General features: G+C 50.9%; 2 protein-coding genes across 9 annotated transcripts in view; one reads left to right on the top strand and one right to left on the bottom strand.

The window, feature by feature from the left end:
- PLCD4 (phospholipase C delta 4) overlaps positions 1–3,824 on the top strand; it is a 31,942-nt gene extending 28,118 nt beyond the window's left edge. The window contains exons 11-17 of one of the 5 annotated variants that reach the window (XM_030804233.1): positions 265–421; positions 773–889; positions 1,127–1,299; positions 2,437–2,572; positions 2,880–3,029; positions 3,108–3,215; positions 3,498–3,824. In XM_030804233.1, coding sequence (XP_030660093.1) covers positions 265–421; positions 773–889; positions 1,127–1,299; positions 2,437–2,572; positions 2,880–3,029; positions 3,108–3,214 — 840 coding nt within the window. In that variant the 3' untranslated portion in view covers position 3,215; positions 3,498–3,824. Of the gene's footprint in view, positions 1–264; positions 422–772; positions 890–1,126; positions 1,300–2,436; positions 2,573–2,879 lie in introns of all 5 variants that reach the window. The other 4 variants (XM_030804234.1, XM_030804231.1, XM_030804232.1 and 1 more) reach the window with 4 other exon arrangements.
- Positions 1–14,279, bottom strand: part of ZNF142 (zinc finger protein 142) — a 25,017-nt gene continuing 10,738 nt past the window's right edge. For 3 of the 4 annotated variants that reach the window (XM_030804229.1, XM_030804230.1, XM_012500585.2), the window contains exons 8-11: positions 12,660–12,837; positions 8,518–11,551; positions 7,312–7,417; positions 4,550–5,443 (exon numbers count right to left, since the gene is read on the bottom strand). In XM_030804229.1, coding sequence (XP_030660089.1) covers positions 4,974–5,443; positions 7,312–7,417; positions 8,518–11,551; positions 12,660–12,837 — 3,788 coding nt within the window. In that variant the 3' untranslated portion in view covers positions 4,550–4,973. Of the gene's footprint in view, positions 5,444–7,311; positions 7,418–8,517; positions 11,552–12,659; positions 12,838–14,279 lie in introns of all 4 variants that reach the window. The other variant, XM_030804228.1, reaches the window with a different exon arrangement.

Here is a 14,279-nt window from a genome sequence, read left to right on the forward strand (position 1 = left end):
TCCCAGCAGTACATGCAGACCGTCTTTATTCCCATTCCCACCCCCAGGTTGTGATGTGCCCGCTGTTTTGTCCGTCTATCTGTTGTCAGATTATGGCCCAGGCTCCTATTTCCAAGCCTGAGTCCCTTCTCTTGTCCCAGCAGGTGAGGCAGGAGGGAGAATACAGTGGGGAGGCAGTGGGGAGAGGCTTAGGTTGGATGGCCATTATCTTCTTCTCTCAGACTGCTGAGGGTTCAATTCCATCTTCTTTTCCACCTTCTCCAGAAATCCAAGCCCATCTTGTGTCCAGCCCTCTCTTCCCTGGTTATCTACTTGAAGTCTGTCTCATTCCGCAGCTTCACACATTCAAAGGAGCACTACCACTTCTACGAGATATCATCTTTCTCTGAAACCAAGGCCAAGCGCCTCATCAAGGAGGCTGGTCAGGACCAAAATGGAGGGATGGGGAGGGAAGTGGGATGGATAGATTCAGGCCTGATGGACTGGCAGGTAAGTCCCAAGAAAAAAGAGAAGGTAGCTAAGGAGAGATGAAGGAGTTCAGAAACTCCTCAGAGCAGGCAAGGGCAGAGGAGTTATGAATAGTGGCTCAAGGGTCTAGGGGCAGGAAAGCGGGGAAGATGGTCTGGATGGACAGAGTAGAGAGGCACAGTGAAACTTTCTGGAGCCAGCTTCAGATGCTGGAGAGAAGGGTGAAGAGTAGGCAGGGTCCTTGGGACTAGGGAAGTGGGAGATTCCACCCCACTTCCATCTCCCTCTCCATACCCTTTTACAGGCAATGAGTTTGTGCAGCACAATACTTGGCAGTTAAGCCGTGTGTATCCCAGCGGCCTGAGGACAGACTCTTCCAACTACAACCCCCAGGAACTCTGGAATGCAGGCTGCCAGATGGGTGAGGAGACAGCAGGGACTGGGAAGAGGGAGTGGAGGAGCAGCAGGTGGGAAATAAGTTCTCTAGCGACAGTAGGGTTGGAGAAAGCTCAAGAAAATTGCTAGGCTGAGAAATGCTATCAGTGGAGGTATTACCAGCAGGTACCGTGCACCCAATACCTATCTTCTTAACTCCCTGAAAGAGGGGCTGGAAGGCCTCCATGGTGAATCTTGCTCTCTTTTCTCCTGGGGCCCTCAGTGGCCATGAATATGCAGACTGCAGGGCTTGAAATGGACATCTGTGATGGGCATTTCCGCCAGAATGGCGGCTGTGGCTATGTGCTGAAGCCAGACTTCCTGCGTGATATCCAGAGTTCCTTCCACCCTGAGAGGCCCATCAGCCCTTTCAAAGCCCAGACTCTCTTAATCCAGGTACAGTGGAAATAAACTGTTGGGAAGAAACTGAGATAACTGGGATAGAAGTGAGGGAAGGGGTGGCTAGGCCTGACCAGAATGTAGAGGCCGGATAGCCTATTAACAGTGTCTAGTTTTAGTTTTAGAGCCAGCTGCCTAGCTTCAAACCACAACTTCCTAATTGGGTAATGTTGGGCAAGTTCCTTAACCTCTCCATACCTCAGTCTGCTCACCTGCAAAATAGGGGTAACACTACCACCTGCCTCACAGGGTTATAAGGAGTATAGCAGTTAATATAAAGTTCTTACAATTCCTGGTACACAGGAAGTGCTATAAAAGAGGCTGGCTGGGAGCAATGGCTTACACCTGTAATCCCAGTGCTTTGGCGGTCAAGGCAGGAGGACTGCTTGAGCCCAGGAGTTTGAGATCAGTCTGGACAACAGTGAGACCCCCGTCTCTACAAAAAATTTAAAAATTAGCCTGGCATGGTGGCACATGACTATAGTCCTGGCTACTCAGAAGGCTAAGGCTAGAGGGTCACTTTAGCCCAGGAGTTGGAGGTTGCAGTGAGCTAACTGCCCCACTGCATTCCAGCTTGGTCAAGAGTGTGATCATGTCTCTTTGAAAAAAAAAAAAAAGAGGCTGCTGTCATTAGCATGCCTACTTTCAAACTGTTGAATTTCTACCTGGATCCATTTAATTTATTTATTTATTCTGAGACAGAGTCTTGCTCTGCTGCCCAGGCTGGAGTGCAGTGGCATGATCTTGGCTCACTGCAACCTCCGCCTCCTGGGTTCAAGCGATTCTCCCATCTGAGCCTTCCGAGTAGCTGGGACTACAGGCGCCCGCCACCATGCCTGGCTAATTTTTGTATTTTTAGTAGAGATAGGGTTTCACCATGTTGGCCAGGCTGGTCTCCTGGTTTCAAGTGATCTGCCCACCTTGGCCTCCTGAAGTGTTGGGATTACAGGTGTGAGCCACCATGCCCGGCCTTTGGGTGCATTTTAAATTGCAGATAGAATACTAGAAGAAAATATATTACCCATGGAGGATGTTTTACAAACCAAAAAGCGTCTCCTCCCCTGGGGTTGGGAGTAGGGTCGGGTGGGGCTGGGCTGAGCAGGAACTTGTGAGATTCCAGAGCCCTGATTACAGGTGATCAGCGGTCAGCAACTCCCCAAAGTGGACAAGACCAAAGAGGGGTCCATTGTGGATCCACTGGTGAAGGTGCAGATCTTTGGTGTCCGTCTAGACACAGCACGGCAGGAGACCAACTATGTGGAGAACAATGGTGAGAAACTGGCAGTGCTGGGGAGGTGGGGGTAGGAGCATGATTAGTTTTCCTTCTAGTCTGTCTTCCATTAAGTATAGTCTCTGTTATTGCATGTCCCCACATGGGAGGCAGTGTGGAACAGTACAAAGAATCCTGGCTCTTCACTTAAAAGCTCCAGTGACCTGGGCAAATTACTTGCTTACTCTGAGCCTTTTTCCTTACCTGTAAAATGCTGATTGCCATCTAGATTAAATGAGAACACAAGAAAAGCAACCCAGTCAAGAAGACTGTCATAATGTCTTCTTATTTCTATCCACCAACTCAGGTTTTAATCCATACTGGGGGCAGACACTATGTTTCCGGGTGCTGGTGCCTGAACTTGCCATGCTGCGTTTTGTGGTAATGGATTATGACTGGAAATCCCGAAATGACTTTATTGGTCAGTATACCCTGCCTTGGACCTGCATGCAACAAGGTGAGCCAGCCCCTTTGACCCCTGGCCAATACCCCAGCTCTGGCTGCCTTCCTAATGCTGTCCTCCTGCCCCTTCCAGGTTACCGCCACATTCACCTGCTGTCCAAAGATGGCATCAGCCTCCGCCCAGCTTCCATCTTTGTGTATATCTGCATCCAGGAAGGCCTGGAGGGGGATGAGTCCTGAGGTGGGCATTTCACGGGAAGGGTTGGTGTGCTGGCTTTAGATGGTGAGAAACATCTGGAAGGATGCTCTAGAGAACAAATGGAGGTGGTGAAAACCAAGCTTTGGATTGTGCATTCCTAGGCACAAAATTACCTCATTCTTCCTAACAAGCAAATCTGGGACCTGATTTTCCACTTTTTTTCTCTTTTCTTCCCTTCCCTTGTTTTCATAAGCCTTTGGTATCTTTCCTGCCCTTTTCCTTTGTGTACTCTATACCGGAGTTCCCTTCTTCCTCTTGCTGTAGGCTCAATCCCATACCGACATCTACAACTAATCTTTCCCATCAACTCTGTGTGAAGGCAGGTTGCAACTAGAAATTCAGAGGGGCTTGGAACAGAGAAACCTAAAGAAGCATCATCCCCTCCACCCCCAACTTCCTCAAAGCCCAAAGCCAAGGGAAGGATAAATCAAGGCTCAAGGCTTCCCCGGCAAAGATTAGGGAAAGAGACTTGACCCCAGGACTGTACTATGACTCTCAAGAGAACACTGCACAGCACTCAAAGTGCCCCACTGGACTGCTTCCTCCTTAGCCCCACTGGTATAAATACATCTCTCTCCAATTTGGCTTCAATATGGTCTGTCATTGTTGGGCAAGAAGGGGAGGTACAAGGGTTGTGGGGACATCTTGGTAGTTAGGTGAGACAAGGAAAAGGTAGAGAAAGAGGTTCCCAGGAGACCTGCATGTGCTACATAGGAAGGACACAGAGTATGGCTTTTAAGAATCAGGGCAAAAGGAGACAAAAGGTTATGTGGTCCCAGCCTTCCTGAAGAGTCTGGCTGGAACCATCCTGGTTTATGTCTGTTGTCCCAGCATAATTATTAATAGTACCCTCTTTAAGTTTTCCCAGTGTGTCCCAGTTTAGATGATCAATTATATAGTAAGGCACTACAGAATTATACTGTGAAGCAGTTATAGAATTCTGAACTGGAGATTTTCCTCTCTAGTCAACTGCCTTTCCATAGTATCCCTGTGCTTTAACACCTTAGTGTAGCTGATGAGCCAGTCTGAGGACTGATGATGAGCTAAAGTTGCTTCTAGGAGGAGGCTTAGTGGGTAGCAATCCTCCCTCTATAGATACAGGTAGACAAAGGAGCTTGGAAGTAGGGAGCAGGTCAAGGGTCAAGACGGCTCAAGGACAGGGAGAAGGCAGACCTAGGCCTGTTTCAGAATCAATACTGAGTGAAGATGGAAGGGACAAAAGGGAGGCAGAAGTCTGAGAGGGGACAGAGTTGATCAAGATGACAGCCTGGAAATGTTAAGACAGGGATTTGGATGAATCTATAATGTAGTAACCATTTTCTGTTTAACATGCTTTATAGAGCATTAGGCACAACACCACATGCGGTTGGATACAACTAGTTTTAGAAGATTCTGAAAGAAAATAGGACTTGACACAGTAAGAAGGAAAGAAAAGATGGAGTGGGTAAAATCCAGATCTTACAGCCAGGGACTTTGATGGAGTGATGGTGAAGAAACTGAGAACTTGCAGGTTAAAAACGCAATGTACAGCAATAAGAAATCAACGTTGTAGTCCATGTCCCTCTTTTATATGGGTGATAATTTCAAAGTACTATAGCCAGAGTCCCAGGAGGGTTCTAGTCACCCTTGCACCCCAAAAGCCAGTCCTTCCTTAGGCTCTGAGCTCCTCAGGCTAGTGCTGGTCCCAGTCTGCACATCTCAGACCATACCCTCTTCCTATACAGGAGGTGGGGAAGGCTTTCAGCCCTCAGGTCCAGTGTGGGGAGCGGCAGGAGCAGGAGGGCTGGGATCCTCCAGCTGCACATCATGCAGGTGCACTGTGGGGGTGGTAGGGTCTTTGCCCACACCCTGGTTTGGGTCGGCTTGGTCAGGGTGGTGCCTGCGTACGTGCTTGACCACCTGGAACTTTTGTTTGGCCTTGTAGTTGCAGAGGCGGCAAAAGAAGGGGTGGCGGTCGGTGTGGGTGAGGGCATGATGGCGCAGGCCAGCAGCCCAGCGGAAAGCACGGTGGCACACATTGCACACATAGGGTTTGGCCTCACTGTGCTTGCGAAGGTGGGTGCGCAGCAGGAAGCGCGTCTTGAAGGCCTTGCCGCACTGCTCACACATGAAAGCCCGTGCTTCTCGATGCCGGGTCTCCTGGTGCACACGCAGTGCATCAGCCCGGTTGGTGCAGTACTCACACTCGGGACACTGGTATGGCTTCAGTCCTACAAGACAGGGAACAAATCACCATTGAAAGGCGGTGGAGCAAGGTTCACTGGGCCATGGAGTTACTGCAATCAGTGGATATAAAGAATGCAAGCAGCAAGTTGACTAATGACCATATCTTTGGAATGCTCCAGTCCTCCAGTCCTGTCTGACATTTCTTTTTTATTTTTCTTTGAGACAGTTTCACTCTTGTTGCCCAGGCTGGAGTGCAATGGTGCAATCTCGGCTCACTACAACCTCCGCCTCCCAGGTTCAAGTGATCCTCCTGTCTCAGTCTCCCAAGTAGCTGGAATAACAGGCATGTGCCACCACACCTGGCTAATTTTGTATTTTTAGTGGAGACAGGGTTTCACCACGTTGGCCAGGCTGGTCTTGAACTCTGGACCTCCAGTGATGTGCCCTCCTTGGCCTCCCAAAGTGCTGGGATTACAGGCATGAGCCACCACGCCCGGCCCTGTCTGACATTTCTGTGCCTTTCCAACACAGCGTCCTTGTATATCAACAAGAAATCAATGTTGTAGTCCCAGCAATCAATGTTGTGGGTGCCCAATGGATGCTGATGATTAACTGGACCTCTAACCAACTAGCTACCTGGGAGTAATGAATACTCAAATATGGAAGGGTTTCCCCATGGGAAATTATAACCCTCTTTTGGTCACAGGGTACTCATGGAATTCAACAATTCATTTAAACACAACTGCTTGTTCAACTCAAAAAGTCAAAGACCCAGCCTGGGCAACAAAGTGAGACCTTGTCTCTACAAAAAAATTAGGTGGGCGTGGTGGCGTGCACTTGTAGTCCCAGCTAATTGGGAGGCTAAGCCAAGAAGATCATGTGTACCTGTGTACCCAGGAGTTTGAGGTTGTAGTGAGCTATGACTGCACCACTGCACTCCAGCATGGGCAACAGAGCAAGACCCTGTCACTGAAAAAAAAAAAAAAAAAAAAAAAAAAAAAAAAAGGTAAAAGAAATACTTAGGAGTGGCCGGGCACGGTGGCTCACGCCTGTAATCCCAGCACTTTGTGGGGCTGAGGCGGACGGATCATGAGGTCAGGAGATTGAGACAATTCTGGCTAACACAGTGAAACCCCCGTCTCTACTAAAAATACAAAAACTTAGCCGGGCATGGTGGCGGGTGCCTGTAGTCCCAGCTACTCGGGAGGCTGAGGCAAGAGAATGGCATGAGCCCGGAAGGCAGAGGCAGAGCTTGCAGTGAGCTGAGATTGCGCCACTGCACTCCAGGCTGGGCAACAGAGCGAGACTCTGTCTCAAAAAAAAAAAAAAAAAAGAAAGAAATACTTAGGAGGGAAGAGGTAGAGGTGAAATACGTGGCATTCATAAAAGCAGAGGGCCTTGAAATGCTCCTAATCAATTCCTCCACATAGGGGGATCAGATGCAGTAAGCACAGGCACACCATTGTGTGCTTTCAAGAACCAAGTTTGTGGATTCCATCCACACCCAGGAGAAGAAAAGGAGGAACAGGCTGGAACAGGAGAATCCTTCATTGTCTCCTTTTTAACTCATGATAGTTCCATCATGTGTAAGAGCCAGGCAAATCTGCCCTTAGTCACGCAAGTTTGAGTTGGGGGTTCTCAAGGGGGGAAAAATGACTGACTTCGTAACATAGTCACCTGGGAAGCTTTTGGAAAGTACATATGCCCAGGCTCTCAGGTTTACTCTTCTGATTCTGACAGGTCTTCAGTGGGTTGGGGAGCCATTCTGGCACATACAACCCCAGCCAACCCTCTACTCCCAATGTGAAAATTGATGTTGGCCCTGAATTGGAACAAGGACCAACCTTGGTGAGGTTAGGTTTGCCAGGGAACAAGGGAACCCTTCAGGCCTGTCGAAACCACACAGACTCACCTGTGTGCTTGGTCATGTGGTATTTGAGCTGGTTGACCCACTTGCACTTGTAGCCACACTCAGGGCACAGGTACTTCCGTTCCTCCTTGTGGATCCGCATGTGGTACTGGAAGAGGCAAGAGCAAAAAGCAGAAAATATAGTAAGTGCTCAATAAATGTTAGCTGTTATTATCCAGATTATTCTCGCCCTGTTCTATGCCTTTATCATATGGCAAGCAGACATTATGGAACTTTTTCTTAATCTTCAGTTTGCTTGCTAGGGATTTTTTTTTTTTTTTAAAGAGACAGGGTCTCACTCTATTGCCCAGGCTGGAGTGAACTGGCATGATCACAGCTCTCTGCAGCCTTAACCTCCTGGGCTAAAGCAATCCTCCCACCTCAGCCTCCCAAGTAGCTGGGAATACAGGCATGCAACACCATGTCCAGCTAATTAAAAAAATTAATTTTTGTAAAGACAGAGTCTCCGTATGTTGCCCTGGCTGGTCTCAAACTCCTGAGCTCAAGCAATCCTCTGGCCTTGGCCTCCCAAAGTGCTAGGATTACAGGCATGAGCCACCTCACCTGGCCAATAAATTTTTTTTTTTTTTTTTTTTTGAGATGGAGTCTGGCTCTGTCGCCCAGGCTGGAGCACAGTGGCGTGATCTCGGCTCACTGCAAGCTCTGCCTCCCGGGTTCACGCCATTCACCTGCCTCAGCCTCTTGAGTAGCTGGGACTACAGGTGCCCGCCACCACACCTGGCTAATTTTTTGTATTTTTAGTAGAGACGGGGTTTCACAGTGTTAGCCAGGATGGTCTCGATCTCCTGACCTCATGATCCGCCCACCTTGGCCTCCCAAAGTGCTGGGATTACAGGCGTGAGCCACCGCGCCCGGCTGCCCAGCTGATTAAGAAAAAGATTTTGTAATGGGATCTTGCTCTGCTGCCAAGTGGTCTTCAACTCCTGACTTCAAGAGATCCTCCTACCTTGGTGTTTCAAAGTGTTGAGATTACAGGTGTGAGCCACATTATGGAACTTTATCTTTACAACAACCCTATGAAGTTGGTATTATCTCATTTTTAACAGATGAAGAATCTGAGGCTTGGTAAAGGAACTTTCCCAAAGTCACAGAGCTAGTATCTGGAGGAGTCAGCTTTAGAGAACCAAGGCAGTTTAACTCCAGAGGCTGTGCTCCTTCCACTTCCTGCCCCATATCCTCTGACATTACCTTGAGGCGAGAGGGATCAGCACAGGCATAGGGGCAGAGGTGACAGTGGTAAGGCTTTTCCCCAGTGTGGATGCGGCTGTGCCAGGTGATCTTCTGTCGGTTCTTGGTGCTGTAAGCACAATCGGTGCACTTGTAGAGACGAGTGCCCCCATGCCCTTTCACATGGTGATCTAGTACCAGCTGATGGCGGCACGTGAAGTCACAAAAGGGGCAGTGTAGGGGGGGCTGGCCAGCATCCCCATCCCCATCTGAGGCTGCCACAGCTGCTGAAGTCTCCTCATGCTGTTCCAGGTAGTGCTTTACCAGGCCCACCCGCTCCCGGGCAGCAAAGTCACAGAGCTGACAGCGGTGGCTGAAATGCTGCTGCCTCCGGTGCTCATCCAGAGCTGGTCGGCTAGGGAAGGCCTCCTGGCAGGCCCCACACTCAAGCCGTGGGTGCTGTTTACGGGTGTGTCCTCGTAAGCTGGCAAGGCTGGGGCACAGCAACCCACAGTGGGAACAGTGCAGTGGGCCCTCAGTGGTCTCTGCAGGAGAGCCAGGGGCAGGCTGTGCAGGCTCGGGGTGTCGGCGCAGAGCATGCTGCTTAAGTGCTGTCTCTGAGCTGAACTGGGCTTCACACTGGGAGCAGGCAAAGGCTGGGGTGCCTTGGTGGCAGCTGTTGACATGACGAGTGATGTCATGGCGAAGGTAGCCACTATAGTCACAAAGTGGACAGAAGTGGGTGGGTGTCTTGTCATGTACCCTTAACCGGTGCAAGCGCAGTTTCGAGTTGGTACCAAATGTCTGGGGGCAAGAGCTGCAGGGGATGCGGCCAACGCCTGTGTGTCGGGACTGGTGAGCCTCTAACCGGTACCGTCTGGTGGTCGAAAAGTCACAGAAAGGGCACTGATGGGGCTTCACTCCCTCGTGCTTGAGCCGCCGGTGCTGCTGCATGCAACGGCTCTGTTTACAGGTGAAGCCACAGTCCCCACACTGTAGATGGGGCCGGGGCCCACGGGCTGGGGCCGCAGTGGGGTGCCTCCTCTTCTGGTGCAGCTTTAAGGCGGCGGCAGCAGGAGCAGTGAATGGGCAGAGGCTGCAGTGCAGCTCTCCAGACTCGAGGGGGCAGCCCCGGGTCTGGTGAGTCCTCAGAGCCCGTTCCTGCTGGCAGCTAAAGGGACATGTAGGGCAGGAGAAGCGAGCCCCCTTCTGCTTTTGAACCAGAACTGTATCCCCATCACCAGAGCTGGACTCTGTACTCTCATTCTTCGGGGGAGCAGAGTCCCCATTGCTCAACGGGGACACATCAGGCTGGGTCTGGGGGGTCCCTCGTTTTCCTCCCCCGCCACGTCCTCCCCTGCAGCCTTCAGCCACGTGAGAGGTAATAGAGGAGAGCCGGGAACAAAGGAATGGGCAGGAGTTGCAGTGAAACTTGCCCTGCTCAAAGCGGTGCTTCTTCAGGGCCTCTGTGGGCGAGGAGTTTCCTGCAGGAGGGACTGGGTCAAGGTGGTGCTTCTTAGGGGCCTCCGTGGGTGAGGAGTTTCCTGCAGGAGGAACTGGGTCAAAGCAGTGCTTCTTAGGGGCCTCTGTGGGCAAGGAGTTTCCTGCAGGAAGGACTGGGGAACCAGAGACTGTGGCAAGAGGCTCTTCTGTTTCTTCTGGCTCCCTGGGAAGCTCCAAAGGAGCATCATTTGGAAGCAGTAGCTCTGCTTCTAGTGGTGCAGGTGGGGTCTTCCCACCTTCTGTGTCCTCTGAGGCCTGGGAACCCGGGAGCACAGGTTGCAGAGGGATGGGTGAATCTGGTCTGGGCAAGCCCTTGTTCTTTCTGAGCAGAACAGGGCACTTCTTCAGCAGGTGGGTGCTGAGGCCACGTTGTTGCTTGAAGCTAGCCCCACACTCGGGGCACAGCAGGGGCTCTCGGCGGCCTTGGCACCCAGTCCTGGAGTGCAGATTCAGGGCCTTCTCCCGGCGGGTGATAAAAGGGCAGTGTGGGCAGCGGAAGGCTCGCCCCTCTCCCTGGATCACTACCATCTGCACCCGCCCCTCTAGCACCAATGCCTCTGCTTGTTCTTTGTCCTGTCTCCTTAGGGCCTTGAGTAACAACTCTGACTCAGGTAACGGGGGCAAGGGTGCTGTCTCAGCAGGTGGAGTTGCCTTGAAAGTTCCTACCCAGTTGTTAGGGGCCTCCTCTAAGGATGGAGGATTTGTGGAGGGCTCAGACACTGGCTTTTCCAGAAGGGGATTTTCTTCAGCACCCAAGTCAGAAGTCCCAATACCTTCAAAGCTAGATAGCTCTGGTCCTTCCAGTCCATCTGGCCCTTCCAGTCCCAGGGGCCTGAACTCCATAGGGGCTGCTTCAGTGACCTCCTCAAGGGGTGGCTCAGTCACAGACTCCAGCTCTACTCCCAGGGCCTCTAGGTGTAGTGTGCAGCTGCCCTCCTCCACCTCTGCTGGGCTGGGACTGCCACCCAGGTCATCCCCATGGGGAGCCTCACTGCCCTCCTGTCTTCCAGTGTTGACCTCCTCACTCGTCTCTGGCAGGGCCTGGTCCAAGCTGGGGTCCACCACAGTCCCAGGTTCGTGACCTGGCCCCTCAGGTTGGGCTGACAGCTGGTTTGAGGGCTCTGAATCTGGTGGGGGTGTTGGACCCTGCATGGCCCCTTCTGGCTCCTGGCTTGCATAGCAGAGCTGCCAGGCCTGGTCTCCAGGCACATAGCCATGGGCCTTGCGTTTGTGGAACAAGAGTGTGGTGTTGCTGAAGGTGCGGTAGTCACAGAGGGCACAGTGGAACTCACGGAGGCGGGTATGCTTGCAGTTCTCATGGCTCAGGAGAGCCTGCTTGTGGCGGCTCTGGTAACTGCAGTAGTGGCAAGGGTAGAGTGGGGCCGGTGTGCCGGGGTGGTGCTGGGAAGCCATGTGCTTCTGCAGCTCATACTTCCGCTTGCAGGCAAAGGCACACACCTCACACATCAGAGACTTGCCCTGATGCCGCAGCTTGTGGCTGCTCAGCTGATCAGCCCGGTGACAGCGATAGGAGCACTGGTTGCACTGATACCTGGCAAGGAGGGAAAGGGGGAGGCAATCACAATAATTAATCACAACAACTAAGAATCACTCAGTAAATACTTACTGTGGGCCAGGGTCTGCACGCAGTATCATACATGTGTCACCTGATGTAACCCTCCTTTTCACTACCCTATGAAACTGGTATCTCTATTTTCCAAGTGAGAAAAACTAAATCACGGAAGTTAATAACTTGCCTAAGGTTGGTTACAAAGTAAGCCAGGAGCAGAGACAGCCTAGCTTCAGGGCCTGTGTTCTAAGCCCTATTCTGTACTGCCTTCCTAAAAGAAAGTAATCATGAATCAGCATGACCCACTGTAGACGTCCAAGGAACTGACATGGCTACAACTCCACAGGGCAGGTTTCTGTGCCTCGTTTCCCTTCTCCCACAGAGGCAGGACAGCTCTAGAAACCCCTTAGCCAGCTGTGCCATAGGTCAGAGAACTTGCCTGGATTTGGAAGTGGCCAAGATTGGGGCATGAATATAGAGTCTATCCACTTTCCCAGGGCCAAACTCTGAGAACTCAAGTGACACCTTAGTCTCTAGGCCTACACTGTAGGTCTATACTCCCTTCCCAGAGCCCAGAGAGTGCTCGCCATGTGACTGAGCCACAGTCACAGAGGCCAGCTGTAGGCAATGGAGTTGAGACAGTGGGAACAGAGAAGGGTGTTAGGAAAAGACTCTCTTTTTTTTTTCCTTTTCTTTTTTGAAACAGAGTCTTACTCTGTCACCCAGGCTGGAGTACAGTGGTGCAATCTTGGCTCATTGCAACCTCCACCCCCCGGCTCGAGCGATTCTACTGCTTCAGCCTCCCAAGAAGCTGGCATTACAGGCGTCTGCTACTATGCCCAGCTAATTTTTGTAGTTTTAGTAGAGATGGGGTGTTGCCCAGATGGCCTTGAACTCCCAAGCTCAAGCAATTTGCCTGCCCCGGCCTCTCAAAGTGCTGGGATTACAGGTGTGAGCCATTGCGCCCGGCCTTAGGAGGAGACTCTCCAGGGACCGGAGAAAGAAATAGGGCCAGAAGTTAGATCCAAGAGGAAGCTAGCTTCGCGTAAGGTTCTTGGGATTGGGACGGAGGCCTATGTGTGTGTTGTACCTGAGGTCCCCTGCATGTTTTCGCATGTGCACACGGAGGTAGTGCTTCCACTTGGTGACATAGCCACATTCGGTGCACATGTAATCCTTGGTGTTGGAGTGGGTCAGCATGTGCTTGGATAGGTAGCTCACGTCTCGGCATGTGAAGTCACAGAGCTCACACTTGTGAGGCTTCTCACCTTATATGGGGGATGAGGATGAGGGGAGAGAACACAGGTCAGATACAGATCAAGTCGACAGACCATTTCTTCCAGCAAGCCTGCCCTGATGCCAGGGAGGAACAACAGCTTCATGTGCTACCTGAGATGGTGAAAACCTCACAATAATGAAGGCTGCTTCAGAGCCCTCTCAGACAACTACTCCCCCAACTCCCACACCAGTGAAGATGGGAAGAAAGTAAAGACCAAGCTTTTCTTTTTTTTTTTTTTTTTTTTTTTTTAATTGAGACAGAGTCTCACTCTGTCACTCAGGCTGGAGTGCGGTGACGCGATCTCAGCTCACTGCCAAGCTCAGCTGCCCGGGTTCAAGCAATTCTTGTGCCTTAGCCTCCCGAGTAGCTGGGATTACAGGTGCCCGCCACCACACCTAGCTAATTTTTTTGTATTTTTAGTAGAGACGGGGTTTCAACATGTTAGCCAGGCTGTTCTCGAACTCCTGACCTCAGGTGATCCGCCTGCCTTGGCCTCCCAAAGTGTTGGGATTACAGGCGTGAGCCACCATGCCCACCCCAAGCTTTTCAAAACTAGCTTAAAGTCCACTCTTGATTTGTTTTACAACTTGCTGTCACTATGGTCAACTGCTCTACTTAGCCTAAGTCTTTCGTTTTCTAGAACAAAAGGAAAAATAAATGAGACAACAGAACAGAATGGTCAAGAATTCTGAAGTTCAACATAGTAATAAAAATATCAACAGCCAACATGAACAAAGTTCTTACTATGTGACTAGCACTCTTCTGAGCACTTTGTGAAAAAATTCTTCCTCTCGGCCGGGCATGGTGGCTCACGCCTGTAATCCCAGCATTTTGGGAGGTCGAGGCGGGTGGATCATGAGGTCAGGAGATCGAGACCATCCTGGCTAACATGGTGAAACCCTGTCTCTACTAAAAATACAAAAAATTACCTGGGCGTGGTGGTGGATGCCTGTAGTCCCAGCTACTCAGGAAGCTGAGGCAGGAGAATGGCATGAACCCAGGAGGCGGAGCTTGCAGTGAGCCAAGATTGGGCCACTTTACTCCAGCCTGGGCAACAGAGCCAGACTCCATCTCAAAAAAAAAACAAAAAAAAAGCCTCCTCTCCTCAAATTTTCAGAACATCCTTAAGAGGCAGGTGCTATTATCACCCTCATTTTACAGACAGGGAAACAGAGGCACAGAGAAATCATAGAGCCATTAAGTGGTAGTTTAAATCCTAGTTGACTACCATGTGGGTTTGAGCAGTCTGCTTCCTTGTCTCCAAAAGGTTGGTATAAAGATTATATGAAATGTCCCAAAGCTGTCAGTGATACTCAGTGAGAACTCAAAGGAGAGCTGTCCATGTTGATGGTCAAGACCTGGCACTGACAGGCTGGGGGCCAGATTCCTTCAAGACCCCTCCTTGTTGTCCCTGCCCACTCACCCAGACCC

This window comes from Nomascus leucogenys, chromosome 22a (assembly GCF_006542625.1).
Source record: "Nomascus leucogenys isolate Asia chromosome 22a, Asia_NLE_v1, whole genome shotgun sequence".
Lineage (NCBI taxonomy): Eukaryota > Metazoa > Chordata > Mammalia > Primates > Hylobatidae > Nomascus > Nomascus leucogenys.